A 16,604-nucleotide genomic window follows, 5' to 3' on the forward strand; every position below is an offset into this window, starting at 1 on the left:
TAGACTGAGCTGGATCTTGTCAGTGTGTGCTGCCACTGCAGAAACAGCCTTGTGTCTTTGGGGAGCATTTTGGGACGTACAACTTGTTGTGCATGCTAGTGGCGTTCATATCAGAAACCAGCTTGATCCACAGAACTTCAAGGTAGCCTAAGACCCAAGGCACCAACAAGAAAGGAATAGTTTGATTTGAAAGTAACCTGGAAGGCTATGTGGCCTCTATTTCTCCAGACTTCAGCAGCTGATGAATAAAAAAACAGAGGAAACACTCATGGAATCTGAAAGGACAGAAAATTAAAGAGAGAAAAAAGTAGCTGAAGAATATCTGCAACTTTTCTGCCTGTGCTAATGCAATCCTCAAATTCTGATAGAGCCTTTCCATGCCAGTGTAGCCTCCTCATAGCTAATGCTTTTGGATTCAAAATTGAAACTAAGTGATATCAGACAATTTATTTTAAGTACAAAACATCTATGCTTTCCACTTTGCTGTTTGAGAAGATCACATTGTGGTCACGAAAATCTTATTTGTTTCACAGCCTCATCAACTCATACAGAAGAACCAAAAGAAAAGCAAAGCCAAAAAGAGCTCATTTCAGTTTGCTAGTAGTACAGCCTAGCTCCAGAGGGTTGGCTTTCTGGGTTCTATGCAGTCCAAGGAAGCAGCCCAAGAAAGCAGCTCTTCCACTGGTGCACCTGGAAAATAAAGCACCTTCTTCTGACTGTCCCTGATCCTGTTTTGGGTCACATACTTAAAAGTGCTTTTATTTGTCACAGTTCACATTTGCTATCATCTCAGGAGGGAATGATGCTTGGAACAAGTTTGTTTGCTATGCAGATTTCCCTATGCATAAAAATCCTCCATAACTTGACAATTCTAAGGCAAGGCTAGCAGAAAGCAGGACTGCAGGAAAACAGCTCAAGCATAGAGATTGCAGTGTTTTGGTTTTTTCAAGAGCACATTATTTACATTCATATTCTGCCTCACTAGAAACTCATTGACAATTTGCCTGTGCATTTATTCAGTATTTTAAGGCAAAACAAACAAACAAACAAAAAGAAACAAAAACAAATACTTGAAATGGAGGCCATTAAATGGCGGGAACAACTGAGGGATGGAGAAACAGCTTTGCTAATGTACTCTGTCTGCTGCCAGGCTGTGTAGATGTGGTGGATGCATCTCCTGAAAGATTTGATGGGGTGAGAAGCCTTCTTCATATATGCTCAACAGGAAGACACTAAGATTGGTGGCCAAGGGAACATGATCCATGGTCTTCTGTCTGGTGATAAAAAAGCCTGGGGACCTCCCTCCAGCAGCCTGACCTCCTCCCCACACCACAGAGTGTCATCCCAAGTGTGTGGGCCAGGGCAGGATAACTGGTCATGCCATTCCTCCTCCCTGGGTCTGTTCCAGCCAAGCTGCTGAGCAGGCTCCCAGCTTGCATCCAACACAAGGAGAGAGGTGGCAGATGTGGGACTCCCACAGCACAAACACCTCCCTGCTGGACCCCATGTACTGCTAGTGGTAAATAGCATCTAAAACTGTTGTAATTTTTTCTTTCCTTTCTGGCTTTCCTGCTAATGGTCCATGGCACAAGTTTCCACTTTCAGGGAGGAATACTACAGAGATTTTTTAGCTATGTTTTGTTTCTACACAAACCTCTCTCAGTTTCTCTCAGGTTTTCCTTAAAGGGGAAACAAATCTCAGGCTCCCTTACTTTCCAACAAGTACACTGGCATTTTAGAAGACCAAAACAAAGACTGAGCAGAATTGCCTTAAGTCATGCACTAGGGGAATGAGTATAGATACAGCTTATTTGATCTTCCAAAAAAACTTATTTCATGTTTGCAACGGAACACCCTGGGCTGTTCCTGCAGATCAAAGGTAGCTTGGATCCCTGGATCAAAGACTGCTAGTGAATTAGCAGTGGGACGACGTGAGTAGAAGTCTCTTCATTAGTCCAGAGATTCACCTGGCAGTAACAACTGTTTCCAACCCACCCTCCTGTGTCTCACCTACCACCCGCTTGTTTACCGAGCCCCGCAACGTCGATTTCAGAGTCACGATGAGACAATTTACAATACATAATGATATGTCTTTATTTCATCAACAGAAATGGTGTCTAGACAAAATTCAGTTAACACTAGCAATTCAAATGAATGAAAAGGGTCGGGTGGTTTTTTTTCATTTTTGTTTTTTTGCACAATACTGTATTTACAATGAGTAAATGACATTTTAAATTCATTAGTTCATAGCAATGCTTTCTTCCAAAAAGGTAAAAATTCTTAGTAACAGAGAGTAAGCATCAACAGCCACCTCATTTATTTATACAATAAAAATCACAAGAAACCACAGTCACCTAGAAAAAAAAATAAAGACAAGCTTAAGAACTAGTACAATAAAATGATGCATTGAATTAAGTTACATTAATCGCATAGAATTTGTGTAAAAAGTATGTAGAAAAAACACCTGATGTAACCTGTTACAGTCATTGACCAGTTATGAGAGGTACAGAGGGTTATACAGGTAGATATGTGTGAAAACTGTCCATACTGTTTGACCTGGGGAGGAAGAGAAGAGGGGTTGCACCCCCTTGCATACACTGATAAAACCCTGTTTTGAATATGGCCTCTGAAGTTTGTAAGGCATATATAAGAGGTGCACTTGTAACCAACTGGTTCTGGAACAAACTCTTAGGGCATCCTCACCCTTGAAATCAAAGGTGATGCTTGCAACTTTGAGTAAACAACCACGCATTGAGTATCACCGAAGTGTTTAGTATCATTCCTGCTGGTCTGAGGGATCCAGAGAGCTTCAGGCAGAGCAAGCGCAGCAGTGAGAACAGGACTGAAACCATGCACATTCCTCTCGGGTACATCACAGCTGCAGGGTACCACCAGCCTGGGCAGGGGGTGCCAGCCACAGCACGGGGCAGCTGCTCCCTCCTCTGCCCACATCCCAGAGCATAGGCTCCTCAGGCTGCAGGGATGAGCCCACCATCCACTGCAGCCCCCGCCTGGGACCATCTCTGCTTCTAAGCAATCAATGAAATCGAACACTGCCAGTTCCCATTTCTATTTTGGGATGTTAGTTTCTTTCTGCATGCCCTTAATTAGCCAAAAGGGACAACAGTGGCACTGCATGAACCACACAGTGACTGTCAGTTATGGCAAGGGCTCTGCCCACAGTAACTTAAGTTTGCACAAGAACAGGAGTCATCTAACTGGCTTTTTAGCAGTGGTTTGGTTGGGGTAATAAGCTTATAAAAGAGATATTTTTAGCATTCCTTCCTGCCAAAAAGTGATTTTGTTTGCAAAAATGGCAATATTATTAATGTAATACCTTAAAATGCTCATCAATAATTGACTTCAATATAAATAATACCTATCTTGGTGGAGTGTAGGAAAATACTGTACACTTAATCTTTGCAAGTAATGCCATTAAAATTTTAAGAGTAAAGGGAATAATTATTCTACAGACCACCAACAATAGATCTTTTAAATATACACACAGTATTTGAACATATGCATATACACATATATTGTATTCTACAGCATCAGACCTGATGCCTGAGTCATAAAATACTCCAGGGAGTACTATAAATATACATATATGTATTATAAACAGGAAAATACACAAACACACACTCTGACTAGAATTATAGATGTATGTATACATACATACATACATGTATTCTATATATGGATGCAAAATTAACCTGGACTGTGTTGGCAGAGACAAAACTGAAATGAAGTCAAAATCTGCTGAGAAAATTTTTAACAGGAAAGAGAGCAGAAATTCTTTATGTTAATAGTTTGAGTTTCACCTCACTTCTGATAAAAATAAAACTGCTCCATACTTAGCAGATCCCCTCCTTATGCAAAGGCGCTGCTCATACTGAGCTAAAACTTCTCAAGGCAGCCCTAAAATAGAGACTTTTAAAATGCTGTAGCCATGGGCTACAACATTCACCCAGAGGCACCTTCAAAAGCATCTCAGATCGGGGAAAGGAAAAGGTGGAAGCAGCACTCCTTGTTGCAATGGTAGAGGATGTCAAGTGGAGCAAAATGTGAGCCTGTGGAAACCTGGCAAACATCCACTTTGTCTCACTGCAAAATTCACTATTGGTCTCCTATTCTGTGAATGCACCCCTTGCTCTCTCCTCACCACCACAGCAGTGGATTACAAGACACAGATGAGGATGTGGTGTTGATTCTGGAATTGCAATGCTTCACCATGCATTCTCCTAGTGGATCAGTTTTCATTTTATTACAGGATTATAGTGATTCCAGCATGCAGATTTGTTTTATTTAGTAGGCAGTCATGAAGTCACATATTAAAAAAATTAACTATATATCTAGGCATTTTAACTTCTATTTAAGCACTCTTTAGGATACAGACATGATGAAGTGTCACACTCCAGATTAACAACCACAGTATCAGCATTAATCATTTCTCTGGCAGGAGTTAATCCACTTAGCAAAGTAACGTATCTCGTTCCCACTCTGCTTTTTAAAGAGAAGTAGCAGTTAGCATACTAATCACTGTGGCTTGCTTTTGCAGCACATTTTACTTCCTTGGGAAAAAAATAATACAGGGATTAGATCCAAAAATATAGTGCATCTTAAAAGCAGCATATACCCTTAGAAAGACATTTAATAAATTACTTGTACAATATATAAAATAATAGTTTTATACTGCAGCATCAAACTCTTGACGCCTGAGTCATCACGTTAGGAAGTCAGTGATATAAATACTGGGATCTCCTGATAATACAACCAACGTTTTTGCTTTTGTTTTGTTTGTTTTCTGTTTTGTTTTCACTCTTTTTGTAAAATTTATTTTTTCACTACCTTTTTGTTCCAGAATCAGCTTGCAATGAGCTTTAATTGTGTTCAAGGCACCCCCAGAGAACGCAGAGAAACAAACACATTATATAGTGTAGTACTCACCTGACAAAGCATAACAAGCCTAAATGAAATGAGGTTTCCTGGCAATACAAGTATAGCAATGGCAGAGGAAAAGGAGGACTAGATACAGACTGGACAGAGCTCCAAGGACTCACGTGCCCATGGGAGCAGAGCAGTGCTCAGAGGGGAGATGGGGGTCTCACCATACCATTCCCAAGCAACGCCCAGCAGGAGAGATGCTGCATGTATCCTCTTTGACAAATGCAAAGAGATTCTTAAGATCACAGTGACCACTGGCCAAATTCTTAGAATTCTGCAGTCAGATTTTTTTCGCTCTTTCTAATGATATTTTGTGGTCATTGGTTTGACCTCGTGAGACAAGAATGGTCGGGTATGTAAACTGACGTCCAGGTCTGAAACTAATTCTCCCAGTATTTTCCTTTAAACATTAGCCCAGTAACTGCTTTGAAAGCCACATGGTTCAAAATAGCAAAAAAACCTCAAAACAAAATAGAAACAAAAAACAACCACCACCACCACCAAAAAAACCCCACTGAAAAACCATGATACATGTAAATATAGGAAGCAATGACACAAAATCAGCCACTTCTAATAGGAAAGAATGAAACCAAACATCCAGAAAAGCTTGCAGGAGAGGGAAAGAGAGAGACGAGAGAAAGGTTGAGGAAGAGACACTTATTTGAGCAGTGGTTTTAAATATCAGTTCCCAAGGTAGAGGAAATCAAGGGACCCAGCACCAGTATGAGGCCAGGTCAAACCTAGAGAGCTGCAGCGCAATGGGTTGTGTGGGTGGGTTTTTTAAACCGTCGGAATGAGGTCAAGAGTACCAGTTGCACATGAGTTGTTAGTAGAGCAAATCTTCATGTCAGGAAGCAAGTTAAAACTTGGTTTTATACTCATAAAACATTCTATCTATTCATATATATAGGAGGTCACTTAAAAATAAAAAAGGCAACAGAAAAACATCTTTAAAATACTGTGTCAGTTGACCCTTCCCTCCTGCCCGCCCCAATCCCCCCCAAGTAGCTATGACTCTATAATGTGATTCACATTTAGTTTTAAATTCTAGCTTTCACCATGGTCTCATAGAAACAAAACTTCTCTGCGAAGCACAGAACTGCTTTGCAACGTCAACGAATTCAAAGGAAAATCAAATCCCACCCCCCCACCAAAGAGCTTCTCAGTGAAGTTACCTGCAAAGGATGGTTGGGAGGGGGTTCAGATATTTTTAGGTTAAGCTCTTTTAAAAAGAAAGGACAACTCCTCCCCCCTTTTCAACCATCTGAACTAGGAGTTTATGGCATTTGTATATTTTTGAACATTTAAAGGTAAGGATTTTGTACAGTAATGATTAATACCTAAACATAAATATTCTCCTACATTATATACTAGTTTTTCTTTGTACATGCGGGGAAAAAAGTATTTTCAACAAACATGGCACATGCTATATGCAGTTCCTCCTCAGTAGCTTGGCTACAATTACAATAGTTTGCATGAGGAGGATAAAAGCAAGACTTTGTGGCGAGTGGGCGACAGTCCATGAGCACAGTCTGAAGATGGAAGAAAGTGGAGAGAGGGAGCTGATTCCTCCTCCAGGGTTCAAGATGCTGATCTACTTGAGTGCCTCAAAAAACCACCAGCGCACACCTCTAGTGTAAACGTTAGCACAGAAGAACACATTATCACTTAGTGCTTCTGAGAAGCTGCTTCCCCACACTTTTTTTTTTTTTTAAACAGGTGTGAACAGCTGGTCATTTTTTTTTCAGCGAGAACAAACAATATCAGCCAATAAAGCACATGACAGTTGTCGTCGATAAAGCCACACAACCTGGCACACGTAGGGCAAAGAACCACAAAATAAAAACTCAGTACACTTAGAAGAGTAATAATTATTAAAAAAAGCATTAGGAGGTTGTTCTTCTGTCTACACTGTACATACAGATGTTATGCTTGGAAAGCTGCTGTCTCACACAGTCATAACATGAGTCAACATTAAGATACAAGTCCAATACAGTTACAACTAAGCCAATTCACTGAGTAGTCTCCTTTGAGACAGCGCTCTTTTAGCTGCAGTTTGTGCTGAGGGCAATGCTGCAGGATGAGAGGATCCCGGAACACAACAATTTGACGGGTAAGTGACCAAATTGGGTGTTGGCAAATGTATGTTTTGCGCTTAGAGGATACAGTGCTAGCTGGACTTCCGTAAGGAAGCCAAAGTCAACAACTAGGGGTATGATCCTGCAACTCTGCCTACCTAGGCAGGGTCACTGACTTCACCAGACTCAGCTCTGCAATTTGGGTCTGGTGGGGAGAACAGGTAACGTCTGAGGACAGCTGAGGTCAGGCTCTGGGGACTAGCCGGAGCAGCAGTTGCTTCCATGAGTAAAGGATGCAGAGTGGGGCTGGAGAAAAAGCCCCCAGGTATATTGACGTGATCTCTGTTTGCTTTACTTCGTGGAACATTTGATGAATTGATCCAGTTGTCAAATACACTTTTCTCTAAAGAGTGAAATATACTTTCCCCTATAAGACTCCAAAAGCATCATTAACAGCACTTAAACTTGGTTTGTGAAACAGAAAGAAGTCTAAATATAAAAATAATTCAAGCAGATTCTCTTTACAAATTGTATAGTGAATTCAGTATTTGGCAAGACTGTTTTTACTACATAATGAGCTCCTGAGTGTTTGTCTATTAGATAAAAATTTTCTATTTCCTTTAAGCCGTAAAGCAAAGAAAACCATATACTCAAGTTATTCTGAAGTCATGACTTCATTTATGAAAAGAGGTTTGACCAGAAACTCAGTGCAAGTGGCAAAGTTGACCATTACTGTACAGTATCCGCAAGAAAATAAAATAACTCCACATTGCTCAAGTGGCACGAAATGGCTGTGCCAAAAAAATTGTCTATAATAAAATCTCAAATAAGTTTCTGACATTAAAGTTTTATAAATAAGTATAAATTGAATGCTATTGCTGAACTGCGAACTGAGGAAAAAATTATCATGTAACAAGTTACCAAACTAGTTCTAGCATCAAAGACAAAAAGGAATGTTGGAACTTGTTTGTACAATAGAAATGAAAGCTTCCAGTTTGTAGGATGAGAAAATTGAGGCATGCAGGGACTCTTGCATATGGATATATATATTTTATATATATTATATATAATATGTACAGTTTAGCTATAAAACTTTGATGTGTAAAGAAGCTGTCTTCAATGAAAAATTGAACATTCAGAGGAAATTCCTGAGTTAGGGTTTTGTGACATGGGCCACTGAGAAAAAAGCTGCGGTTGGGTCCTCAGAGGTGTTATGTCCATCCCTGTTAAGATTGAAATCAACATACAAAAACAGACAGTGTTGCCACTGCTTCGTTCCCTGCCTGAGCAAGGGATAGCACCATTGTGAAGAGAACTCCTGCTTGTGGAGAGGAGGGAATACTTAAAAACAGTATTGCTGCTAAGACCACTGTAGTGTGCACCAAATACGTTCTTCTAGACAACAAATGAACACTGCCACTGGCTGACTGAAGAACACCTGACCAGGTGTAACGTTAAGGTTACGAGTCACTAGGTGTAATCTTTCCTGGGTTGTTCATCTGTTGTACATTTATCAGTCATTTCCTGACAGAAGTCTACCGTGACCGTTTGGCTGCTCTGCTCACGTGGAAGCTCTCTCTCGGGGTAAGTACCTGCGTCGGCTCCATCCAATCCCGCGCCAGCCGAACAATTCTCCGAGATGTTGTTGGGCAGCCAGGGCGCTCCCAGCTGCACCGAGCCTTGCTCCGAGCAGCACTGCATGCTCTCGCCGACGCACTGGGAGCTCACCAGGCTCTGCTCCACACCAGCTGGGGCGGGGCTGATGGTGGTGACCGGCTGTAGATCCATGGGTCTGAGAACGGGGCAGTATCGGTGGAGGGCTTGGATCTGTTCCGGGCTCTGCATGTCTCTACACACCTCTTGGGAAAGACACGAGAAGTTGTCTAGCAATTCTCCCATGCTTGCTTTCAGCTGGTTCCTTTCTGAGAGCAATTTCTCTTTCTCACACACCTGAAAAAGAAAGAAGGCATCTTAGACTGAGGAAGGGACATCCACTGCCTGCTCACTTTGGGCACATATGTGTGGCATTCACATTCTCTGAAAAATCCCCTTGCCCAGGATTTTTCTCCTGGGAAACTGAGAAACCTCAGAGAAAAAGGAAAAGTATTCTTGTCACATTTGCTTATCCTGTGTTTTGCTCGTCTGGAATGTGTTTGGAGATTGTTTACCCACAGGTGATTGTTTTATTGGATTCTGGTATGAGTTGTTTTGTCTCATTGGCCAATCAGTGCCAAGCTGTGTCAGGACTCTGGAGAGAGTAATGAGCTTTCATTATTATCTTTTTAGCATTGTGTAAGTATCCTTTCTGTATTCTTTAGTATAGTTTAGTATAGCATTCTTTAATATAATATCGTATCATAAAATAATAAATTAGCAAACAAAACTTCTCTGCGAAGCACAGAACTGCTTTGCAACGTCAACGAATTCAAAGGAAAATCAAATCCCACCGCCCCACCAAAACATGGAGTCAGATTCATCACTCTCTGCCATGAGGGTCCTTGCAAATACAATACATATGCAGCAGTACCCAAGAACACCAATGTGTCACACATGTTTTCACATGGCCAGAGGAAAAGTCACAAAGATATCAAGTATTTAACCACCACGCCTGTGTGGACAGTAGTTTGGGAAACATCTGGCGAAAAACATTTGAACTGGAAGAGGATAGAATCCCAAGTAATTCCCACAGAACTGTTCCCTTTATAAACTAAGGCTGCCCAACAGATGATATAAAAGAATGCTGAACAAAACATTTTGAGGGAGAAGTGCCATTTCCCATCTAATCAGCAAGAGAATGGGTTAATTCCTGAAGTAAGGATGAGCTGCTGGCGTTTGGTTCACCCTTGAACTGTCAGGTTGGCTGCTTAGGCTGGGTGCACCCCCTGGAGCTCGTCACCACTGAGAGAGGTGAGTTTATTCTGAAGAGAGGTTCTAAGTGTGCCCTGTGGCTTGCATCATGGCTGGTTTTCTTATGTTCCAGTGCTTAATGGTTTGGGTTTGATCTAATACAGATATTTTTATGAACCCAGCCAAGGGTTTCGCCTCTAAAAAAATGGTGTTGACTCAGTGTAGACTGATTGGGATGGTCCTGCTGCATCTTCTTCTGTCTCAGGCAGGTGGGCATACAGCTCGAGAGAGAAGATGAGATTTTGTAGAGTACCAGAACTATTTCCAGAGCTGAGCTGGCCCCAAACGCAGTGCAGGCACGTATCTCACCTAGTAACACTGCTAAACCCAAGATGTCTCAGCATCTGAGGTGTGAAAGTTCCACAACTCTCATAATCCAGCTATGGGAAGTTGTTGACAGCTGATAGTATTGCCCTGGGTCCAGAGCCCACACTGGAAGCATACAGCTGTGTGAATGTGAAAGAGAGCAGTACACATGAAAAGAACTAACTGCTAAAATATTGATAAATCTATCAAGAAAGCACAAAAATAATAAAAAAATAAACAGATGCTCAAGTACATCTTGAGATGATGAATTATGGAGGAGAATATGCTGCGAGTTTGCAGGGAAAAAAGGGAATGTGAGTGGGTAGATGAATGAGTGAGAGAAAGCAGGCAAAAAAAATTACCTATCAAACTCTGAGAATACAACCATTTCACTCACTGTCTGCTGTGAAACCATCTGTGTCAAGAAGATGGGTGACTTACAGTAACTACAGGGGGAAAAGGGGTCTTTCATAAACAACACCCAGCGAAATGAAAAACCCCTAAACCACAGCACCATTATGTAATTCATGAACTAGAAACTGCTGATCACAAAGTGGACAGAAGAAAACAAAGGAATTTCCAGTGGTCATGTATTGTGTGTTTATTCTTTTCCCTGTCCCTGTCTTCCAGCTCAGGAGGCTGGGTACCCAGGGAGCAACCAGTCTTACTACTGAGTAAGACTGAGGCAAAGAAGGCATTAAGTACCTTAGCCTTTTCCTCCTTCTCTGTTGCTATGTTTTTACTGCATTCAAGAAAGGATGGAGATTCTCCTTGGCCTTCCTTTTGTCACTTGTCTGTTTAAAAAAACATTTTTTATTGTCATTTACAGCAGTAGCCTGATTAAGTTCTAGTTGGACTTTTTTACCCTTCTAATTTTCTCCCTGCATAACTTCACAATATGCTTGTAGTCCTCCTGAATAGCTGCCCCTTCTTCCAAAAATAATAAACTCCATTTTTTCCTTGAGTTCCAGCTGAAACTCTTTGTTTATAAGACACTGGTCTTCTCCAGTGTCTTATATTTTTGCACATGGGATCAGCCTGCTCTTGTGCCTGCAAGATTTATTTCTTGAAGAATGTCCAACCTTCCTGAACTCCTCTCTTCAGTACTGCCTCCTAAGGGATTTTCCCAACCAGTCTTCTAAACAGGCCAAAGTCTGCATTCTGGAAGTCCAAGGTGGCAGCTCTGCTGACCTCCCTACTTGATTCTCCAGCAACTAAAACCTCCATCATATTATGATCACTGTGCCCAAGAAGGCATCCAGCCATCACTTCACCCACCGGCCCCTCACTGTTTGCAAACAGGTTCAGTGGGGTGCCTTTCCCTACTTGGCTCTCTCACTGCATATTGCCACATATTCAAGTCCCCTTTACTAAATAGAAATGTCAACTTTTTTTTGGGAAGAATCCTGCACCTCAAATGGTTTTTGATTCCTCAAATTGAGCATGGATCAAGCCCACAAGGCCACTCATATGCCTTTCATTCATTCCCCTGAGATGCCTGTTTGTGCTGGGGAGAGGACTTAAAATTTTTATTTTGCCTGTCTACAGTTTACCATATCAGACAATAATGGCCATGTCACAGGATTGCATGAAATCAATTAACTCAAACTAATTTTCAAGCGAAGGCTACAGGTATAAGGTTGAATCACCCGCTGCTGCTAGTCCAGACCTCAGAGTGCGGCTCCTGAGGCTCTGGAGAGTGAGACAGGAACTCCTCCCCATCACCAGCTCAGTGCAGAGCGACAGGCATGTGCAGCTAAGACTGAACCTGCTTCTTCTGGCAACCTGATGAGGATCCATCCACTCTTTCACTGTGCAGAACCTCTGACTCACCCTGTACACACTGTGCATTATACTCAGCGCAGGAAGCAGTTGCTCACTATTTTGTTTATCTTTGTTGTGTTGTTTGTTTTGCATCACTGCAGCACTACTCTGAACAATGTTTTGATTTTTCTTTTTTTCCCCCCAGGGCTTCAGCAGCACAGCATCTGAAGGCTTCACAAGCCTTGAAGATTTAAGCCTCCCAACCAGCTTGTGAGGTCAGTGTCACCTCCCTGTTACAGACGGGAAGCAGACAGGCACAGGCAGCAAGTGAGTAACCCAAAGTCATGTGGCTTTCTGCCATTTGTGAGGAGATGGTAACTCAGCTTCTTCAACAGATCCCTGCCTCTTCCACATGATGTTTCCTACAACTTGAGCAGAGAACAAAGCAAAATGAAACAAAACAAGCCCCACCTGAGGTGTCCATACCATGACTGATAGTGAGAGGAATTTTCTGAGCAGCCCCTTGGCCTCACTCCAGTCTCCTCACTCCCTTACATGAAAACGTGGAGGCACTGCCTATGGTCCATTCTGCTCATCAGTGTACAAACTGACTGAACCCCTTGAAGTCTGGGCTGGAATTGCTGGTGGTGCCCTGCAGGCTACCGTGTGAGGGTAAGCTGGGCTGTGGCGAGGGCACAGAACTCACCAACTTGCGGATTTCACATTCCAGGTTCTGAATGCAGTCCAGTTTCCTCTTGCGGCAGCGCTGGGCTGCGATCCGGTTCTTGCTGCGCCGGCGGACATCGTGGATGAACTCGAGCTGCTCTGAGGTTAGCTTGTGCATCTTTATCATCATCTGGAAATCATTCCTTGGAAGATCTGTGATTTGATCAACAGGAAAAGGAAGTTTCACCTAAAACAAACACAAGACAAGAGCAAAGAGTCATATTTTGCTTGCTCAGTGCAAGCTGAACAACAGTGAGTGGAAGGACAATTATCTTTGCTGCCACCCCCTCAACAAACAACAAACCAAGTTTTACATTGAGCAAGTTCCTCCCTTGTGGCACATTGTGGAGGTCCAGATGGTAAGGATAAGACGATAATCGTACCTAAATCAGCAACACACATGAATCGCAGATAAAAATTTCATCTTTCTACAAAGCCTTAGTAAATTATCTTATTGAATTAAAAGAAGGTTCTGTCCACTAAGAGACACGGACTTTTGGAAAGAGTGAAGTACCTCGCTGCTATTCAAACTAGTTTCAAGGAAGGGCCTATTACCACAGCAGGAAATGTGCATCTGCTCAGACTGCAGGACCGAAAGTTTGATTAAATATGAGATTAAAAATACAACCTGACACCTCAAGTGGATGAAAAATAATGTATTGCAATTAGGAAAGGTCACCTAATCAGCATTTCAACTGAACAATACACTGTGTAAGAAGAAAGGGTCAGAGGAGTGTGATGCAACATATCTTATCTTGCTAAAATATATACATTTAAAAATAAACCTATATATGTAGACACTCCAATATTCTTGCAGACTAAAGAGCACTGAAATTGTATTTCTTGAAAAGGTCAGGGTCTGACTCCAAGAATCATAGCAATTATGCATTAAAGCAGAGCAAAACACAAAGCTCCCAGCAGTCTGAAGCAATGAACACACACTGTGTCAAAAGCTTAAGAATGGTGGATGTGCTCAAAGTGTTTTAGGTTTTTCAGCCCAAAATCTATCAGTTTGCTCAAATCAAAGTAAGCACTTCCCTTTTGAAACCTCACTTCACTTAGAGCCTCGGACTGATAACTGTTAAAAAACTGATGTTCTTTGGCCAACTGCTGTATTTGGTGGCCAGGTAAGAGTCAGCTGACAAAGCTGAAGGAGATGCAGAGTAATTCGATTGACCCCTTCTTTTTCTGAGTCATACCCACACTGCCCAAAAGATGGCAGTAAATATTTATGTTTCTGTCCCTGTTTGGTACACTCTAACCTCTGGAACAAGGAGGCTATTCTGCACACAGGCTATCAAAGAAGGTAAGTTGCTCCAGCCAAATGAAAGATATGGGCTGAAAACATTCCTTTGATATTTAAAACATGCATTGTCTTCAAATGGTGCTCTTAATAATTATTTGGAAATAAAGAAAGCAACAACATGGATTACAAGTTATCTTCTTCAGAGAGCTGAGTTGTTCAAGCAGAACAGTTTGCTGAGGACACACGAACACCAACACAGAGCAGTGGCCTCTGGCATTGACAGTCATGGACCCTCACCAGGCACTTGAACCTGCAGTAACCAGCTCCTCCCCTTGTTCAGGAGTGTTCTTGGCTGTTTTCTTGTACCCTTCTAACACTGTTCTGCGCAAACACCTGCCACGCTCTTTCAGATGGCTTCATGCCCTGAATGTTCATTCATGCCCCTCTGCCACACGCGTCCAGGCACTGCTTCATAATACACTACTTGACAGGTCAATTTAAAGCAGCAAGGAATGCCAAACACTGCCCAAACCCTCCCAAATTCTTGCTTGTACACACAAAGGCTGACCTGAGGCACAGGGATGTGAACTACCTTGTTTACAGACTGCCAGTTAATGACATGAAACCTGTTTGATTTCCCCTCCCGAGCCTTTGGATGGTTAACATAAACTCAGTGTCACCTGCTTTTTTCTCAAGCTTCTACCAGGGTCTGAAAATGAAAACAGCCAGTGCTTTCCTCTGAAAGACACCACAGTTTCACTGCAAAACCAGCCTTTCATCTTCACAGTTTTTCCTTATTTTCTTAAGACCAAAATGGAAAGCAATGTTAACTTTATTTCTCCCTACCTCTCCCTTTCAAAACATATTTACTTGCAAGGAGGAGATGTGCTTGCAGCTGGAATGGGAATGAAAGAGAAGCAATTTAAATATGTCAGGTAGAAGTTGCTGAAGGGAAATGGGAAAACAAATAAAAAAGATTCATTAAAAAGAAAGAGATTGAAAATAAAACCATCTACACAGCAGATCAGAGACTGCTATCAGTAATCCCAGCATAATCCCACTCCTGTCACAGGCAGCACTGCACAGGATTAAAAATGTGAAAGGGAAAGTGGAAGTGAGTCAGACTCATTTCCTTCACCATTCACAGCATTTTTATTGCCTGTCTCCCTCTTCGAAATCAGCTGTCAACTGAAAAAAAAACCAAAAAACCCAACCCACCAAGCTTTTGGCACAGCCACAGTGAATAACTGCACCGGGGTGTTGCTGCAGCGAGAGGAGAGGCTAAAGTGTTTTACATCTGCACAGGGCAGGACTCAGCTGCTATTTACCATAACAGAGTGGTGAGTCATTTTGCTAGAGCCTGCAACTGTGCAGTGGGTGGGATTCATCTGACTCACCCAGAGCTGCCTGAAATGATGGGTTGGGACTACCTAATGTCCTGCTCCCTTCAGATGGCAATGCTGCACGGCTTCTCCCTCCTTCTGGCTGCAGAAGAAGTGGATTTAAGATTCAGAAAAGATTCTGCATCTTACAGGATCTATGGGAGGTGAGAGAAACTTACCTGAGGTGTCTGAGAAAGACAATCTTTTCTAAAATATGAAAGAAAATCAGGAGTGTGCTTTCTTGTAAAGTTGTCTTTCTAATTACTATGATTTTTTGGTTCAAACTATTTCAAATTAAAAATGTAAGGGGGATCCCTGCTCCTTCCAGGAGTTACTCCAGCCAGAGCTAACCTCACAGAGCTCCAAAATCTTCTCTGATCAGCACAATTACTCTTTCCCTGCATTTTTACACCAGCAGCACAAGCTTGCTTTCCACCACACAACAAATAAACTGGCACCTCCTACCACCACTGCAGACTCTACCACCCCAACTCTGCCAACCCACCCTGGAGAAAAAGGAAACCCGGTTAGGATTTTGTGGCATTTCCTCCCTTTTATTAGCATTAGGATGCCAGTGCGAATGTCAATGCTTTGAAAGGCCAAGTCAGAGCAGTGATGTAGGCAGACAGGGACAGCGACTGGCTCAGCACATGCAAGGCCCATAGATAACCAATTAATTCCTTCAAGCTTCACTAGTTAGTGCCAGCTTGGATCATATGCCAGTTACTGCTGTTCTGTTCATCTATTGCACTAGTTACTGCTGCTGCCCTCCCCCCTCTCTTTTTTACCTGGAATAAAGGAAAGAACCGAAGACCTGTATTCACTCTCATTAAATCATAAAATATCAACTCTTGGTAATTTCTTTATCCTATGGGTAACCTTAGTTTCTTCATTCTTTCTTTATATATTAATTAAGATATCATCGCACCCTAGCCAAGTGTTAGTAAAGGTAATGAACTTCCCAAGTGCCACTTTAACATCACAGTAACTTAAAGGACAAATATATTATCCATAAGAAAAAGCAACCATTATGTAGTGGGCATGAGAAGGTGGAACTCACTGTAGCAGTTGCTCAGTTGCTTCAGAGATGTAAGAAAAAAACCTGCTGCCTTAGTGCCCTCAAATCCTGAAAGCCTCTGACACTCACACTTGCTGACTCCTTGGAAGGCTCTCAGGACCCACCCAAGAAATTCAGCCCAGGGGCTCAATCATATTAATGCCTTTTTTTAAAATGCAGAAATAGGTACTTGG

At 42.0% G+C, this 16,604-nt stretch overlaps 1 protein-coding gene across 6 annotated transcripts in view; it reads right to left on the reverse strand.

Annotated features, from left to right (window-relative positions):
• Positions 1-5,954: 5,954 nt before the first annotated feature.
• BACH2 (BTB domain and CNC homolog 2) overlaps positions 5,955-16,604 on the reverse strand; it is a 183,873-nt gene continuing 173,223 nt past the window's right edge. For all 6 annotated transcript variants that reach the window (XM_030945457.1, XM_030945459.1, XM_030945456.1 and 3 more), the window contains 2 exons: positions 12,706-12,912; positions 5,955-8,972 (listed from right to left, as the gene is read on the reverse strand). In XM_030945457.1, the coding sequence (XP_030801317.1) occupies positions 8,493-8,972; positions 12,706-12,912 (687 nt within the window). In that variant the 3' untranslated portion in view covers positions 5,955-8,492. The remainder of the gene's footprint in view (positions 8,973-12,705; positions 12,913-16,604) is intronic.

Source organism: Camarhynchus parvulus, chromosome 3 (assembly GCF_901933205.1).
Source record: "Camarhynchus parvulus chromosome 3, STF_HiC, whole genome shotgun sequence".
Taxonomy (NCBI): domain Eukaryota; kingdom Metazoa; phylum Chordata; class Aves; order Passeriformes; family Thraupidae; genus Camarhynchus; species Camarhynchus parvulus.